Source organism: Lutra lutra, chromosome 16 (genome assembly GCF_902655055.1).
Source record: "Lutra lutra chromosome 16, mLutLut1.2, whole genome shotgun sequence".
Taxonomy (NCBI): Eukaryota; Metazoa; Chordata; class Mammalia; order Carnivora; family Mustelidae; genus Lutra; species Lutra lutra.
The window spans coordinates 14,713,487-14,726,096 of NC_062293.1; the positions used below are offsets into that span (position 1 = coordinate 14,713,487).

General features: G+C 46.1%; 1 protein-coding gene across 1 annotated transcript in view; it reads left to right on the forward strand.

Moving 5' to 3' along the window:
* ERN1 (endoplasmic reticulum to nucleus signaling 1) overlaps nucleotides 1–12,610 on the forward strand; it is a 77,662-nt gene that overhangs the window by 21,133 nt on the left and 43,919 nt on the right. The window contains exon 2 of the mRNA XM_047706760.1: nucleotides 4,083–4,203. Within this exon, the coding sequence (XP_047562716.1) occupies nucleotides 4,083–4,203 (121 nt within the window). The remainder of the gene's footprint in view (nucleotides 1–4,082; nucleotides 4,204–12,610) is intronic.

The window sequence follows — 12,610 nt, forward strand, 5'->3', positions numbered from 1 at the left end:
TCCAGGTGGTCAGCTTGAAGCCGACCTGCAGAATCAGCATTTTGTTTACGTTTTCAGGCTCTCCAGAAATGAGCGTGTGTAACCGTAGGGCCTCTGGTCATTTCTTCCATCGTAGAGAGAAGGGAGCCCTGGCGGCTACAATGGCTGGGTGAGCTAACGTGCAAGGTCATTATTGTAAAGCAGCATTTTTAGATGTCCAGGTACAAATGGTTCTCAGCTGTGCTCAGTATCCCAGAAGGCATCTGGACGCTTATTTAATTCACCTTAGTAATAGCAACTGCCTCCGAAGGCAGGCATTTTCACGCTTTCAAAAATGTTGGGGGAGAAAAGCCAGCAATGTTGTCATGTTAATTTGCCATGTGAGAGAATAACACTGTTCACAGTGGCTCCCCGAACATTCTAATTGGAAACCATCAGCAGCCTCCAAAGAAGAGAGAAGCCTGTTGTGACAGGGTCTGTGACGTCAGTGTGGACACTGTGATTAACCGTCAGTGCTCTCAGTCGCTAAATTCAACTTCTAGCCAAACCTGGTATTTCTGAGATTTTCAGAGGACTCTGTTAGTTATGTGATTAGTGTTTTATTTCGATTCACCAACCAACCATAGATAATTGCTCTTCCTGTGGTTTCCAAGATGCTCAGACAAGGCAGGTGTCTTTTGTTTCCACACTAGTAATGAAGCAGCACTGATAGGTTTTAGTAAATATTGACCCATTTGAATATTAATACTGTGATAAGATATATTTGGGGGCATTCAGTTCATTAAAATTGTACTGTAGGCTTTAATAACAATGACAGAACTCATCCGTTCCTGGATACGAACTGTCTTTTTTTTTTTTAATATAAGATTTTATTTATTTATTTGACAGAGATCACAAGTAGGCAGAGAGGCAGGCAGAAAGAGAGAGGTGGAAGCAGGCTCCCCGCTGAGCAGAGAGCCCGATGTGGGGCTGGATCCCAGGACTCTGGGATCATGACCTGAGCCGAAGGCAGAGGCTTTAACCCACTGAGCCACCCAGGCAAACTGTCTTACCAAGGGACCTCTTTGTTTCTAAACTTTTGTTTCTGTCTTGTGGACGTTAATGATCAAAGGTGGCCGAGTTGTCTGAGAATCCTAATATGGAAAGCGCTTCATCTGGAACTTATAGGCTTGCTCAAGCTCCTTTAAATGTGAGCTTCTCTCCCACCTGCTCCCTGGGCCATCTCCTTTCTATTTTACGAAAAATTCATTGCTGATTACACAATTGTATTATAGAAAATTTAAGAAAATCCAGGAGAAAAATGTGTTTCTATAATTTTGTAATATTTCCTTCATCTTCATATGTATAACTTTTTTTTTCATAGGGGCGTGTGTGTTTGTCTTGGGTTGTGAGGGACAGAAATCTAGTTCTAAGAAATGTCAGCAAAGGGGGAATTTCTCATGAGGTTCTGTGAGCCCAAGGACAGGAAGTTGGCCTGAGGAAGGGTAGAAGCCAGGGCACTCACTCTGTCTGTCAGCTGTGTTTCTTCTCAGGCTTCTTTCCCTATTTCAGTCTTTGTCTCTCTCCCACCCAGCAAACATTGACGGAAGTCGCCCGAATTTAGTTTTGACCAAGCTCAGCACAGTTCTGTGTCAGCCCGAGACCTACTTACAAAATGCCTGTTCTTGAGGGAACTTTTGACAGGTGGAGGGGGGCTCAGCAGGCCTTTCCACCTCTTGGTCCCCAGATGTGTACACATTCTTTCCTTTTGATTTATTCAGTCTCTAGACTGCCCGCACCTGACATGACCCTGCTGTCCCCCATCAGCTGCAAAGCCATTCTACCTTCTCCGTGGGAGATTGCCTTCAGTCTCGCTGAGTGACAGCCCGCAGTGGTCTTGTCCTCCAGCCACTGTTCTGCAAGCCCGCGTGCTCTGGGCGATGTGCGTTTCGGGTGTGAGCGGGTGCAGATGAAGCTTCTCACCGTCTATATCCTGTAGGCTAAAAGGATTTCATCCCCAAAACACTGGACTCCCTGCTAGGGCAGGACCACCCTTGCTGAGGCTTCTGTTTTCCCAGCCAGGTAAAAAGCAGACTCCTCTTCCTTGGGTTGAGGCTTCACACCGAGGATAGACTGAGCCAGCAGTGGGGAAGGTTGCTCTCGGTTCTCCCGTTCTAGGTGAGTGGCCCTGGCTCTGCTCGAAGGAAAGGGTAGAGCCTCTTCACTTCTAGGCCAGGAGCCGGCAAGGGAGGACATTGTAGCAGCTGCTTCGCCCCCTCTGCCAGCGGGTCTCCACCGTGGAGAAGGAGTGCAGGGACCCGGTGTTTGTCCTGCCATCTCGGGCTGTTTTGGAGACAGACATGGGGCTTTCCTTCTTAAGCGACTAAGTGCCATCCTGGTTCTTACCAAGAGTGGGCAGATGTTTCGGGGTCAGGCTGCTGTGCACAAGTAAACCCCCAGACTTGTTGTTTAGTGCTAAAAGCCAGCCATACTCCTGTATTTTAAAATTTTTGTGCCCAAATCCAAACTCTCACAGTATAAGCGAGTTGTGTCGGCCCATTTTTAATTGAAGACCGCCAGGAACCGGATAATTTGTGGGACAGTGTGCTGACGAAGAGAAAATCTTACTACAAGGTGGCATGGCTGAATGGGCCCAGACCTCAAAGGGGTGTTGTCCCAGGAAAACTTACCAGCCATCCCCTGTACATGCGTGCATTGCACGTGTGTACATGCGTGTGTGTGTTCACACACACCTGCTTTTGTGGAGACTGCGTGGGGGAGGGTACAGTCCTTAGCCAAGCTAGAGGACCAGCAGACCAAAAAAATCTGCCCAGTATAATTGTCACCACAGTGTACATTAAATCTTGGATTCTATATTTTTCACATGAAGACTGATAGAAGCATTTTTCTGCGTTGCTGTAAATTTTCCTGAAGTGCTATTTTAATGATTGCATAATATTCCATTGAGTGGGGGCACCTGGGTGGCTCAGTGGGTTAAAGCCTCTGCCTTCAGCTCAGGTCATGATCCCAGGGTCCTGGGATCGAGCCCCGCATCGGGCTTTCTGCTCAGCGGGGAGTCTGCTTCCCTTCCTCTCTCTTTGCCTGCCTTTCTGCCTGCTTGTGATCTCTGTCTTTCAAATAAATAAACTTAAAAAAAATCTTAAAAAAAAAAATTCCAGTGAGTGTATGTGTCATAATTTATTTCAGTCATTAAGATCTTGGAAATTCAGATCTTTCCAGTTTTTATGTTTATAAATGGGATACAACGAGCGCCGTTGGGCATACAGCTTTTTCCGTATCTGAAACTATTCAGGATGTAGAAGTAGAATTATAGGATCAAAAATGTGAGCACTTTTGTGCTTTCTAGAAAGAGTGCACCAACTTCTAATTTTCATTGCCACCAACGATGGATGAGAAAGTAAATTTCACCACCTTTGGCTCTTTTCTGTAAAGAGAGTGCGTGTTTTAACTCATTAAGCATAAAAGGTACATTTTTATTTAAATTATATTTTGATTATAAGTGAAGAACAATTTGGGTTATGTTTTTCATACATTTTATAACCTTTTTTGAAATCTTGTTGTTTTCTTGTTACATAAATTTTTTTTATAAAATGAGAGCTGTTTTTTCCTATTTTGCTTTAAACACTTCCCCCTAATATTTCGCCTTTTTATAATTCTGTAAGTGCATGCGGGTATATGTGATATGTTGGCATTTTTCTCTACCATGGAGATTTGCAAGATGACCAGGTTTTAGAAGGTGAAGTATAACCAAGAGAAGGAAGTCCATTAGAAAGCTGAGCATACTTTCTTCCCGTTTCAGTGGGGGCTACCCGTGGATTATTTCAGAATCCTTGTCTTTGTCATATCAGGTTATAAGCCTGTCTGTCTGCAGGAAGGATTGCTGCTGAGATAGCATAAAGCGACCTGGGGTCTAGTGCTGACTTGGCTGTTGTCTAGACATGTGTCCTTGGACATAGGCTCTGTAACCGCAACGTCTTCGTCTGTGAGGTAGCGGATTTTAGAAGGAAAACTTCTGGGGTGTCCCCGGGGGTTCTGTGTGTGGTTGCGCATGCCCAAGACGAAGAATTCTATTAAACAAAAGATTCTTCCACATCTCATTGCAGATTTTTGGAAGTCCCAGCACAGTGACGCTTCCTGAAACCTTGTTGTTTGTGTCAACTCTGGATGGAAGTTTGCATGCTGTCAGCAAGAGGACAGGCTCGATCAAATGGACTCTAAAAGAAGGTAATTTTGGTTTTGGACCTTGGGTGACATGGGTATTTGCTCAGCTGCTTTCTGAGGAAACCTATTCCAGAAAAAGAGAAAAACAGTTACACATCTTTAATAAAATTAAAAAGGATAGTGGCATCAAGGAGAAGAGAGGGAATTATACTCAGAGGGTATGTTTACAGCTTGAATGGGGATCATTCACCAAATGCATCAATTAAAGAGGCAAGCTTTATCTTTTTTTTTTTTTTTCCTCTCCAGATTTCACGTTTAAGTAGCTCTAGGCTTTTCTATTAATAGTTCTGGCTGGTAGGTCTTTCACAAAGGCATACTACATTAAATTTTTTTAAGTTCTGTCTAATGATTAGAATCTTGTAATCATAATTACAAGAACTATCTTCTGTAACCTCATATTACTCATTTGTTTTTATAGAGGCTGAAATCCTCGAGGGCAGTAAAATTTGACATTCATCCAAGCTAGCCACTTTATTGGGTCTTTACATTGAGGGAAGTGAAAGACTGAGCTTGTTTCTCATTTAATCTGCCACGCCTTCTTTTTTATGATCTTGTCTTCCTGGTGATAGTTAGCAGAGTGAAGTCCTACAGCTGGGAAATGGTATTTGATTTCCAAAGTAATCTTCCTGGATAAAGCCATGCAAATCCAAGGATTTGGGGCTTTCAGAGTCTTCTCTATTATTCTGCCCAGTAATAATTCTGATTTGGCTGTAGATTAGGGTCTGACCAGCATGCTCTCTTTCGTCACTGCTCTGTGACGTGACTCATTATTTTCATGAGCACAGCGAGTGTTTTTCCTTTGATAATAAAATGTTCCAAAACAGTGTTTTAAATGGACAAGAATTGGCATATGTCAGAAGGTCACACACCATTTTACCAGTTCGACAGCAAACCTAGTTGCCACCCAGAGATGATGGCAGCTGGGGTACCACAGAGCACCTGCCTCACCTGTCTGGCTCCTGCTGGGCTCAGCAGGAACCCTAGGCAGCTGAAAGGACCAGAGCTCTCAGGAGGGGGTGGCCACAGGGAGACTATGGAGTCAGCTTTTGGCGTTGCATTACAGGCTTCCAGAATGTTATCTGTACTTTCTCTCCTTCCTATTTGAGCCTTTTAATGTTTTTAGTTTTTAGTTTTATTAAAATAATTTTTTTTAAACTTATTCATTTGAGAGCGAGCATGTGCGAGAGCATGAGCAGGGAGGGTGAGAAGCAGACTCCCTGCTGAGCAGGGAGCCCGCCTTGGGGCTCCATCCCAGAACCCCAGGATCATGACCTGAGCGGAAGGTGGGCGCTTTACCGCTAAACCAACTGAGCCTCCCCCGAGGCCCACCTTTTAATGTTTTTAAAACAAAAGGACCGTTCTTTAAATTTTCACAATTTCTGATTTTGTCCAAAGGCGAATTCAACAAATCCTCAACAGAAAGATTGAGATAAACATTTTTACTGTTGAATATTAGGGCTGGGTCCTCAGTCTCAGCGTTCCCAGGCAGGGCATTTTTGGCCCAAGCTACTTCATTCTTGTGCTTTGTTTCTCCCTGCATGTATTGTTTTAAATTGATCTTGTCGAAGTCTTCATTTCTACAAATAGCCTTGGCTGTATCTGGCAAAACTGTGTCTCACCTTGTTTGTTACTTAGTCAAACATAAAAATCCATCTCTTCTTTCCTATACTTTATTTTTAATTTTTTAAAAGGTTTTATTTACTTATTTGACAGAGAGCACAAGCAAGGGGAGCAGCAGGGAGCCCAGTGTGGGGCTCGATCCCAGGACCCCAGGATCATGACCTGAGCTAAAGGCAGCCGCTTAACCAACTGTGCCACCCAGGCGCCTCTCTTCTCTCCCATACTGTAGAACTTAAAGAATTGTTCTCTCTTTTACCTAATTAACGAGTGTTTAGAGAATCTAATCTGTGAAGGATACTTTGTAGGGCACTGAGAAGAAGCAGCCCGTCCTTGTCCTCAAGGAGCCCACAGCCTGATAGGGAGAAATGATAGGTGCCACAGCTCCAGCACAGACCCAGGGTTTCTAAGGGAGGTGGTAGGGACTTGGAGGCCTGCAAAAGGGGCAGCAGGTCTGGGGTATAGGAACAGGTCCTGTCTGAGAGGAGCTTAAGTACAGAGGTGGTGGGAGAGAAGCCGGAGGGGATGTTGACCCCTATAGTAGCATCGAGGCTTTTGTATTTGAATGAGCAGGAAGCTGGGACCATTAATGTGACAGCAGGTGAGTGACTCAACGGGTTTAAACCTTTAATCCTGCAGTGGAGTGTGGGAGTGTGGGCTGGCGACAGGGAGGCCAGGCTGTGCAAAGGGGGCAGGGGGAAGGGGAAAGGTGGGACAGAAATACAATCAGTAGAATCCAGCAACAGATTAGGGAAGCAGAGCAGGGAGGTGTTAAAAGACACTTAAAGGGAGAATTTGAGAAATCTCAGCAAGGTCTAGTAATTTCAAGTAATATTTAAGATGTTCTAAGTCTCATTTTTCCGAGAATAGGTTGGCTTTTTTTTAGTTAAATTCAGTCCTGGATTCCAGTAGCTGTATAAAATATATAATATGTATTTCTACAGATCTATGTACTATGTCTATTACAGCATATATATATATATATATATATATACACACACACACATATACACACACACACATATATATATTTTTTAAGATTTTATGTATTTATTTGACAGAGATCACAAGACAGAGAGAGGGAGAAGCAGGCTCCCCGCTGAGCAGAGAGCCCAATGAGGGTCTTGATCCCAGGACCCTGAGATCATGATATATGTATGTATTTCTATACAAAGATTAGAAGTGGTAATGTATACAGACCCTGAGTTTTTTTTGTTTTTTTTTGTTTTTTAAAGATTTATTTATTTATTTATTTATTTATTTGACAGAGAGAGATCACAAGTAGACGGAGAGGCAGGCAGAGAGAGAGAGAGAGGGAAGCAGGCTTCTTGCTGAGCAGAGAGCCCGATGTGGGACTCGATCCCAGGACCCTGAGATCATGACCTGAGCCGAAGGCAGCGGCTTAACCCACTGAGCCACCCAGGCGCCCCCAGACCCTGAGTTTTTAATTCAGTTTTAATCTTGCAATTTTTTAAATATTTTTTTAAAGATTTTATTTATTTATTTGACAGAGAGAGATCACAAGCAGGCAGAGAGACAGAGAGAGGGGGAAGCAGGCTCCCCGCTGAGCAGAGAGCCCGATGCAGGGCTCTATCCCAGACCCTGAGATCATGACCTGAGCTAAAGGCAGAGGCTTAACCCACTGAGCCACCCAGGCACCCCTTAATCTTGCAGTTGTAACTAAAGTTTTCAGAATTGGTATTTTTAAACCATGAATCTATAAATTACCTTTAAAGGTATCCCCACATTGTTCTAGGCCCTGAGGATACAGCAGTTGAACGAAACAGACAAAATCCTGCCCTCCTAGAGCTTTCATTCTAGTGGAAAATGGACAAGGAAATAAATTAGCAGACTTTATAGAGGAAAAGTAAAGCAGGGCAGTGGAATTAGGGAGTACCGGGTGTTGCGGGGGTGGGGAGCTGCAATTTTAAGCAGGAATGATGCCCCTGGGAAGGTGTCATTTGAGCAAGAACTCAAGGCGGCAGGGGAGTGTTTAGGCAGAACGTAGCAGGGACAGAGGTGGGAGAGTCCTTGGGCCAGTGGAGGAACCGTGTTGGTGTGGCTGGAGGGAGAGTCGGGGGTAAAGGAGAAGAAGGGTAGCAGGAGGTGAGATCAGAGCACTGGTCACGTGAGGACACATAGACTGTCTTCATAGACTATTTATTATAAAAATGCCCCTGCTAATGTCCTGGAATGAAATGTGTAAGACCGTAAGCTACACACATGCGCACACACAATTTCAGAAAGAAATGCATGTATTACCCGGCTGGTAATCTAACACTGGAATAATGGAAAAGTAACTTTTACTCACGTGTATGTGATTTAACACGTAATGCTCTGACACACCGTGATGCTCCACCTCCGAGTGAACACGGTGCCCGCTACCACGGACCAAGCAAAACACCAGGATCCTGATGGGGATGGGTTTCCAAGATGATGAATAATTCTCGGTAACGCTCCAAACCAAAGCAGTGTGACCTCAACGGATTTATACAATAGTTACATTCTGCGAAGATGAGCTGTGTAAAATTATGCGAAAAGTGCCTTTGTGCTTTTACACAAGTGAGGTTGTGGGCTCGGGGAGCTATTAAAGGCTTTTGGCCTGTGGGAGAGTCTGACAGACATGAGAGCGTGTATAGATTTGGGATGGGCTTTGGCTCTGCAGTGCTCTCTGCCCCACACCTAGTGCTTGTGTTCCCCCCTCACCTCCCATACACCCCCCACCAGTCCCTGGGACCACTAAGAAATGCCCTCACAGATTTCCCGAGTACCAGCAAGCTGTGCCCTCCCCATAGAGCCATAGGGCCTGGTGGCTGGTGTGAGGAGGTTGGCCTTTTTGAAGTCACCATTGGAGATAGCTGAGGAGAGGGTGACATGCCGTGGTATTATGGACTGATGTTTGTGTCCCTCCAAAATTCACATGGTGAAGCCTTACCCCACTGTGTGATAGTATTTGGAGGTGGAGCTTGGGGGATTTAGCTTAGATGAGGTCATGAGGGAGCCCCCCCTCCACCCCATGATGGGATTAGTGCCCTTTTGAGAAAAGGAAAGACCCAGAGCCTTGCTCTCCCTCACCATAAGAGAACATGGCAAGAAGGCTGCCATCAGCAAGCCAGGAACAGGACTCTCCCCAGAACCCAACCACACTGACACCCTGATCTTGGACTTAAAGCCTCTGGAACTGTGAGAAAGAAGTGTCTGTTGTTGAAGCCACTAAAGCTGTGGTATTTTGTTGAGGCAACCTGCGATGACTAAGACACCTGGCCTCCACTTCACAGGGTCGGCATGTGCTGTGTTGAGACTGAGCTGAGGAGGCCAGAAGGAAGCTGCAGACTAGGTGGAGGCTACTGCACCAGTCCAGGCAAGGGAGGCCACAGGTTTGGGCCTGAGTGGCAGTGGAGAATCAGAGTCAAATAGAAGAGACTGCTGAGGAAATAGACACCCCTGTGACTCCTCAAACTGAGGTTAGACAGACTATATATACCTGTTATTCCATTTCATGGTTTCCTGATTTGTTTACTCATTTCAGGGGCCAACAAGCTGGGAGAGTTTTGTTTTCTTTTTTTCTTTCCACAGATTAGTTTTGGCAGGTGCTTTTGTTCTTCACCCAAACATGTGTTGCTGTTCCCAGAAGTGGAGATTTCTTACACCGCAGCAGCAAACTGCACCTAGTACAGAAAATGAGTTTTGTTTTCAGAAACTAACTTGAGTTGTGACATACCAAGTGAGGTGCGATCTTTCTAGGCTGCGATTTTGTGACTGTAGCCACACCAGAACTGTCTGTCTTTGTCTGAAATTTCAGCAGTGAAGACAGTTAGGGTGTTTGCTTTCTGCACTTTCAGCCCAGATGCAAACAGAAAGCTTTGCTGCTGTGTGTGGCATTAGGTCCGTTTTCTAAAGCCTGCTTTGGCTTGGTGAGGCTGAAAAGCTTTTCTTTGGTATCTCCAGGCTGGTTTCAGGCTTCTTGCATTCACCTTGAAAATACTCGTTATTAAAATGAACTAGAATTATTTAAAAGACTAAACTAGACAAAATAGAGTAAGAGAAACACTAGAGTTATAGGGGAAGATTTTCTTCAGGTGTCACGTGTGTTTCCCTTTCTTACCACATGCCTCTTCCCTTGGTTCCTGCTGGTGCCGACCACTGCTGCGGGCCCCCGAGTTGCATAAGTGAGCATGATGCTTTGCCACTTACTCACTGAGTTCTCTCATGGCGACCGAAGTAGTGTCTCTCAAATCTGACTCCTTCTCGCTGCCCTCCTTGCCAGTGCCTTAGCCAAGCTCTCAACATCTGTTCCTACATCAGTACAGGAGCTTCCGGCTGTCCTTCGGCCATCACGCTGCTGTCCGACCTGCCCTCTAATGACACCATGGACCATGCCACACCCCTGCTGAGCTAGCCTTGTGCCCGCCAAGCAGCACTCCAGGTGTGGTCTGCCCAGCTGTCTTCGAGAAGTCCAGGAGGGATCCCAGGCGTCATCCACGATGGGCTGGAATTTTCAATAGCTGGTCCTTCCCCACAGTTAGAGAAGCACTGGTTTACAGGGTCGCGTCTGACCTCCTTGGTGTACAGGCAAGGCCCTTCACCATCTGGCCCTCACCCACCCCTCCAGGCCTCAGAGACACGGGGCTTTGGCTTGTGTTCCCTCCCCATCAGCAGCCTGCAGTGTTAGACAGGCTCCTAGTCATCCTTCAGGAGCCCCTTCGGAGGCCACCTGCTTGACCCCTCCAGCGGGGTGAGCCCCTTCCTCATGTGGATTCAGGGGTACTTGTGTTGTGCATTTTAGTTTATGTTTGTCTTCCCACTGAATTCTGACTTCTTTTTTTTTTAATTTATTTTTTAATTTATTTTTGAGAAAGAGCATGGGGTTGGGCGGGAGGAGAGAGGAGGAGAGATTCGTAAGCGGGCTGCTCACTCAGCACAGAGCCTGACACGGGGCTTGATGTCACGACCCTGAGATCATGACCTGAGCTGATATCAAGAGTCGGACACTTAACTGACCGAACCTCCCAGCTGCCTCCTAAATTCTAACTTCCCGAGGCTGGGCTATCTAGACGGCCGGGGACGCTCCGTAAATGTCTCAGGCACCTAATGCTGACTTGGGTCCCAGAACCCTTCCCACTAAGATGTCTTTTGGAAGCCTGAGAACAGATGAGACTAGACTCTGCCCCCGTGGGATGTGTCAACTGTCACTTGGACCATTGTCACAGCAGGTTCCAGTTCCTGACCTTGAGTTACATGCGGCTTTCGTGACTTTTTGCAGTTGGTTTTCTCTCCTATCCCTAAATAGCGTGCCTGTTCCTCTGGAAGAGTCTGAGGTCTGCCTTTAGAGGTGTGACAGAAACAGAAGAAGGGAATTGTAAGAAGGAACATTTCGTTAGCAGTTCTAATTGGTCTCCTCTTTCGGAATTTTCTAGGCTTAAAACAGCAGTTTCCACACAGAGTGGCACAGATTTCAACTCTGGGGGTCTTCGCAGCATTACTAGGTCTGTTTGGGGATAAGATTGTGAATGTTGAAAGCTGTGACTTTGTTTGTGCCAGGTTTGAGGGCACCCCCATTGCCCACGAATGAGTTCTGTGCGGTTCTGCGTCGTGAGAGGTGTTTGGGCGCAGGCCGTAGCACTGAGTTGTCTTGTTCTCCTTGAATTCTTTTCACTGTTGATTATAGTGATCAGTGTGCACTTTGAGGTCTGAGTTACTTCTGCCGGGGGAGGGTGAGCAAGAACACAGTAGAATCAGACTGCCTGTGGAAAGGGGGGTTTTTCAGATGACTTTGGTCCCGCCGCATGCTTGTCTCCGTCCGACATGACATTTGGTAACTGGTAGAGCTTCACCTGCAAGAAACCTTGTCATGTCCTTTTCCAGTTCTGGTGAGATTTGGAATTTGAGGATCAGCTCTTGGTTGGATGCCTGCATGAAAAGGCTCTCCTTGGGGTGCCTGGGGGACTCAGTCAGTTAAGCGTCTGCCTTCAGCTCAGGTCATGATCCTGGAGTCCTGGGATCGAGCCCTGCATCCGGCTTGCTGTTCAGACGGAAGTCTGCTTCTCCCCCTCCCTCTGCTCCTCCCCCCACCTTGTGTACTTTCTCTCTCAAATACATAAATAAAATCTTAAAAAATAAAATGCTCTCCTACGAAAGCTGAACTTTGAAGAACATTTGAGACTTGCTGCCATACACGTTGGATCTTACAAATTAATGGGAACTTGAGGTTTAGATTACGGGAGTACTTTCCTTTGGGGACGGAAATGAGCTGCCGCTGGGGAGAAGTTCCTAACTGGTTTACTGGAGTGCATTGAACATATGTGGGAGACTTACCTTTGGAGTTAGGAAGGCTGAATGACCTTGTTTTTACTAATAATTTTTATAAGAAAGTAGAACCTTCAGCATTTTCTTGAGGAGATGCCAGTGGTTTATTGCCTTCAGACCAGCCAGTCTAGCTTCACTATCTGAGGATTAAATCTCCATGTCCTCTTTGCATCCTTTTTCCACTGCATTTTTTGAACAGGAGGTTTTGCTGCTATGTTTCCCCCTCCTGTTTGGTTCCTAACCAGCCCTCCTGCCGCCCTTCCAGCCGTCCTTCCTCCTGCCCCCACACCGGTGCAGGTGCAGGCCATCGGACTGGGGTTACCGGGCCGCCTTCCTCACTGCCCTTTGTGACTCCTTCCCTTTCTCCTTCACTTCATGCCCTGATGCCCGCCTGTCTAACCTTCCTTCAACAGACACGGAGCGTCTTTTGCTCAGAAGCCTCCAGTCAGCCCCTGGTTAGCGCCCACCGTACCACATCAGAGTTTTC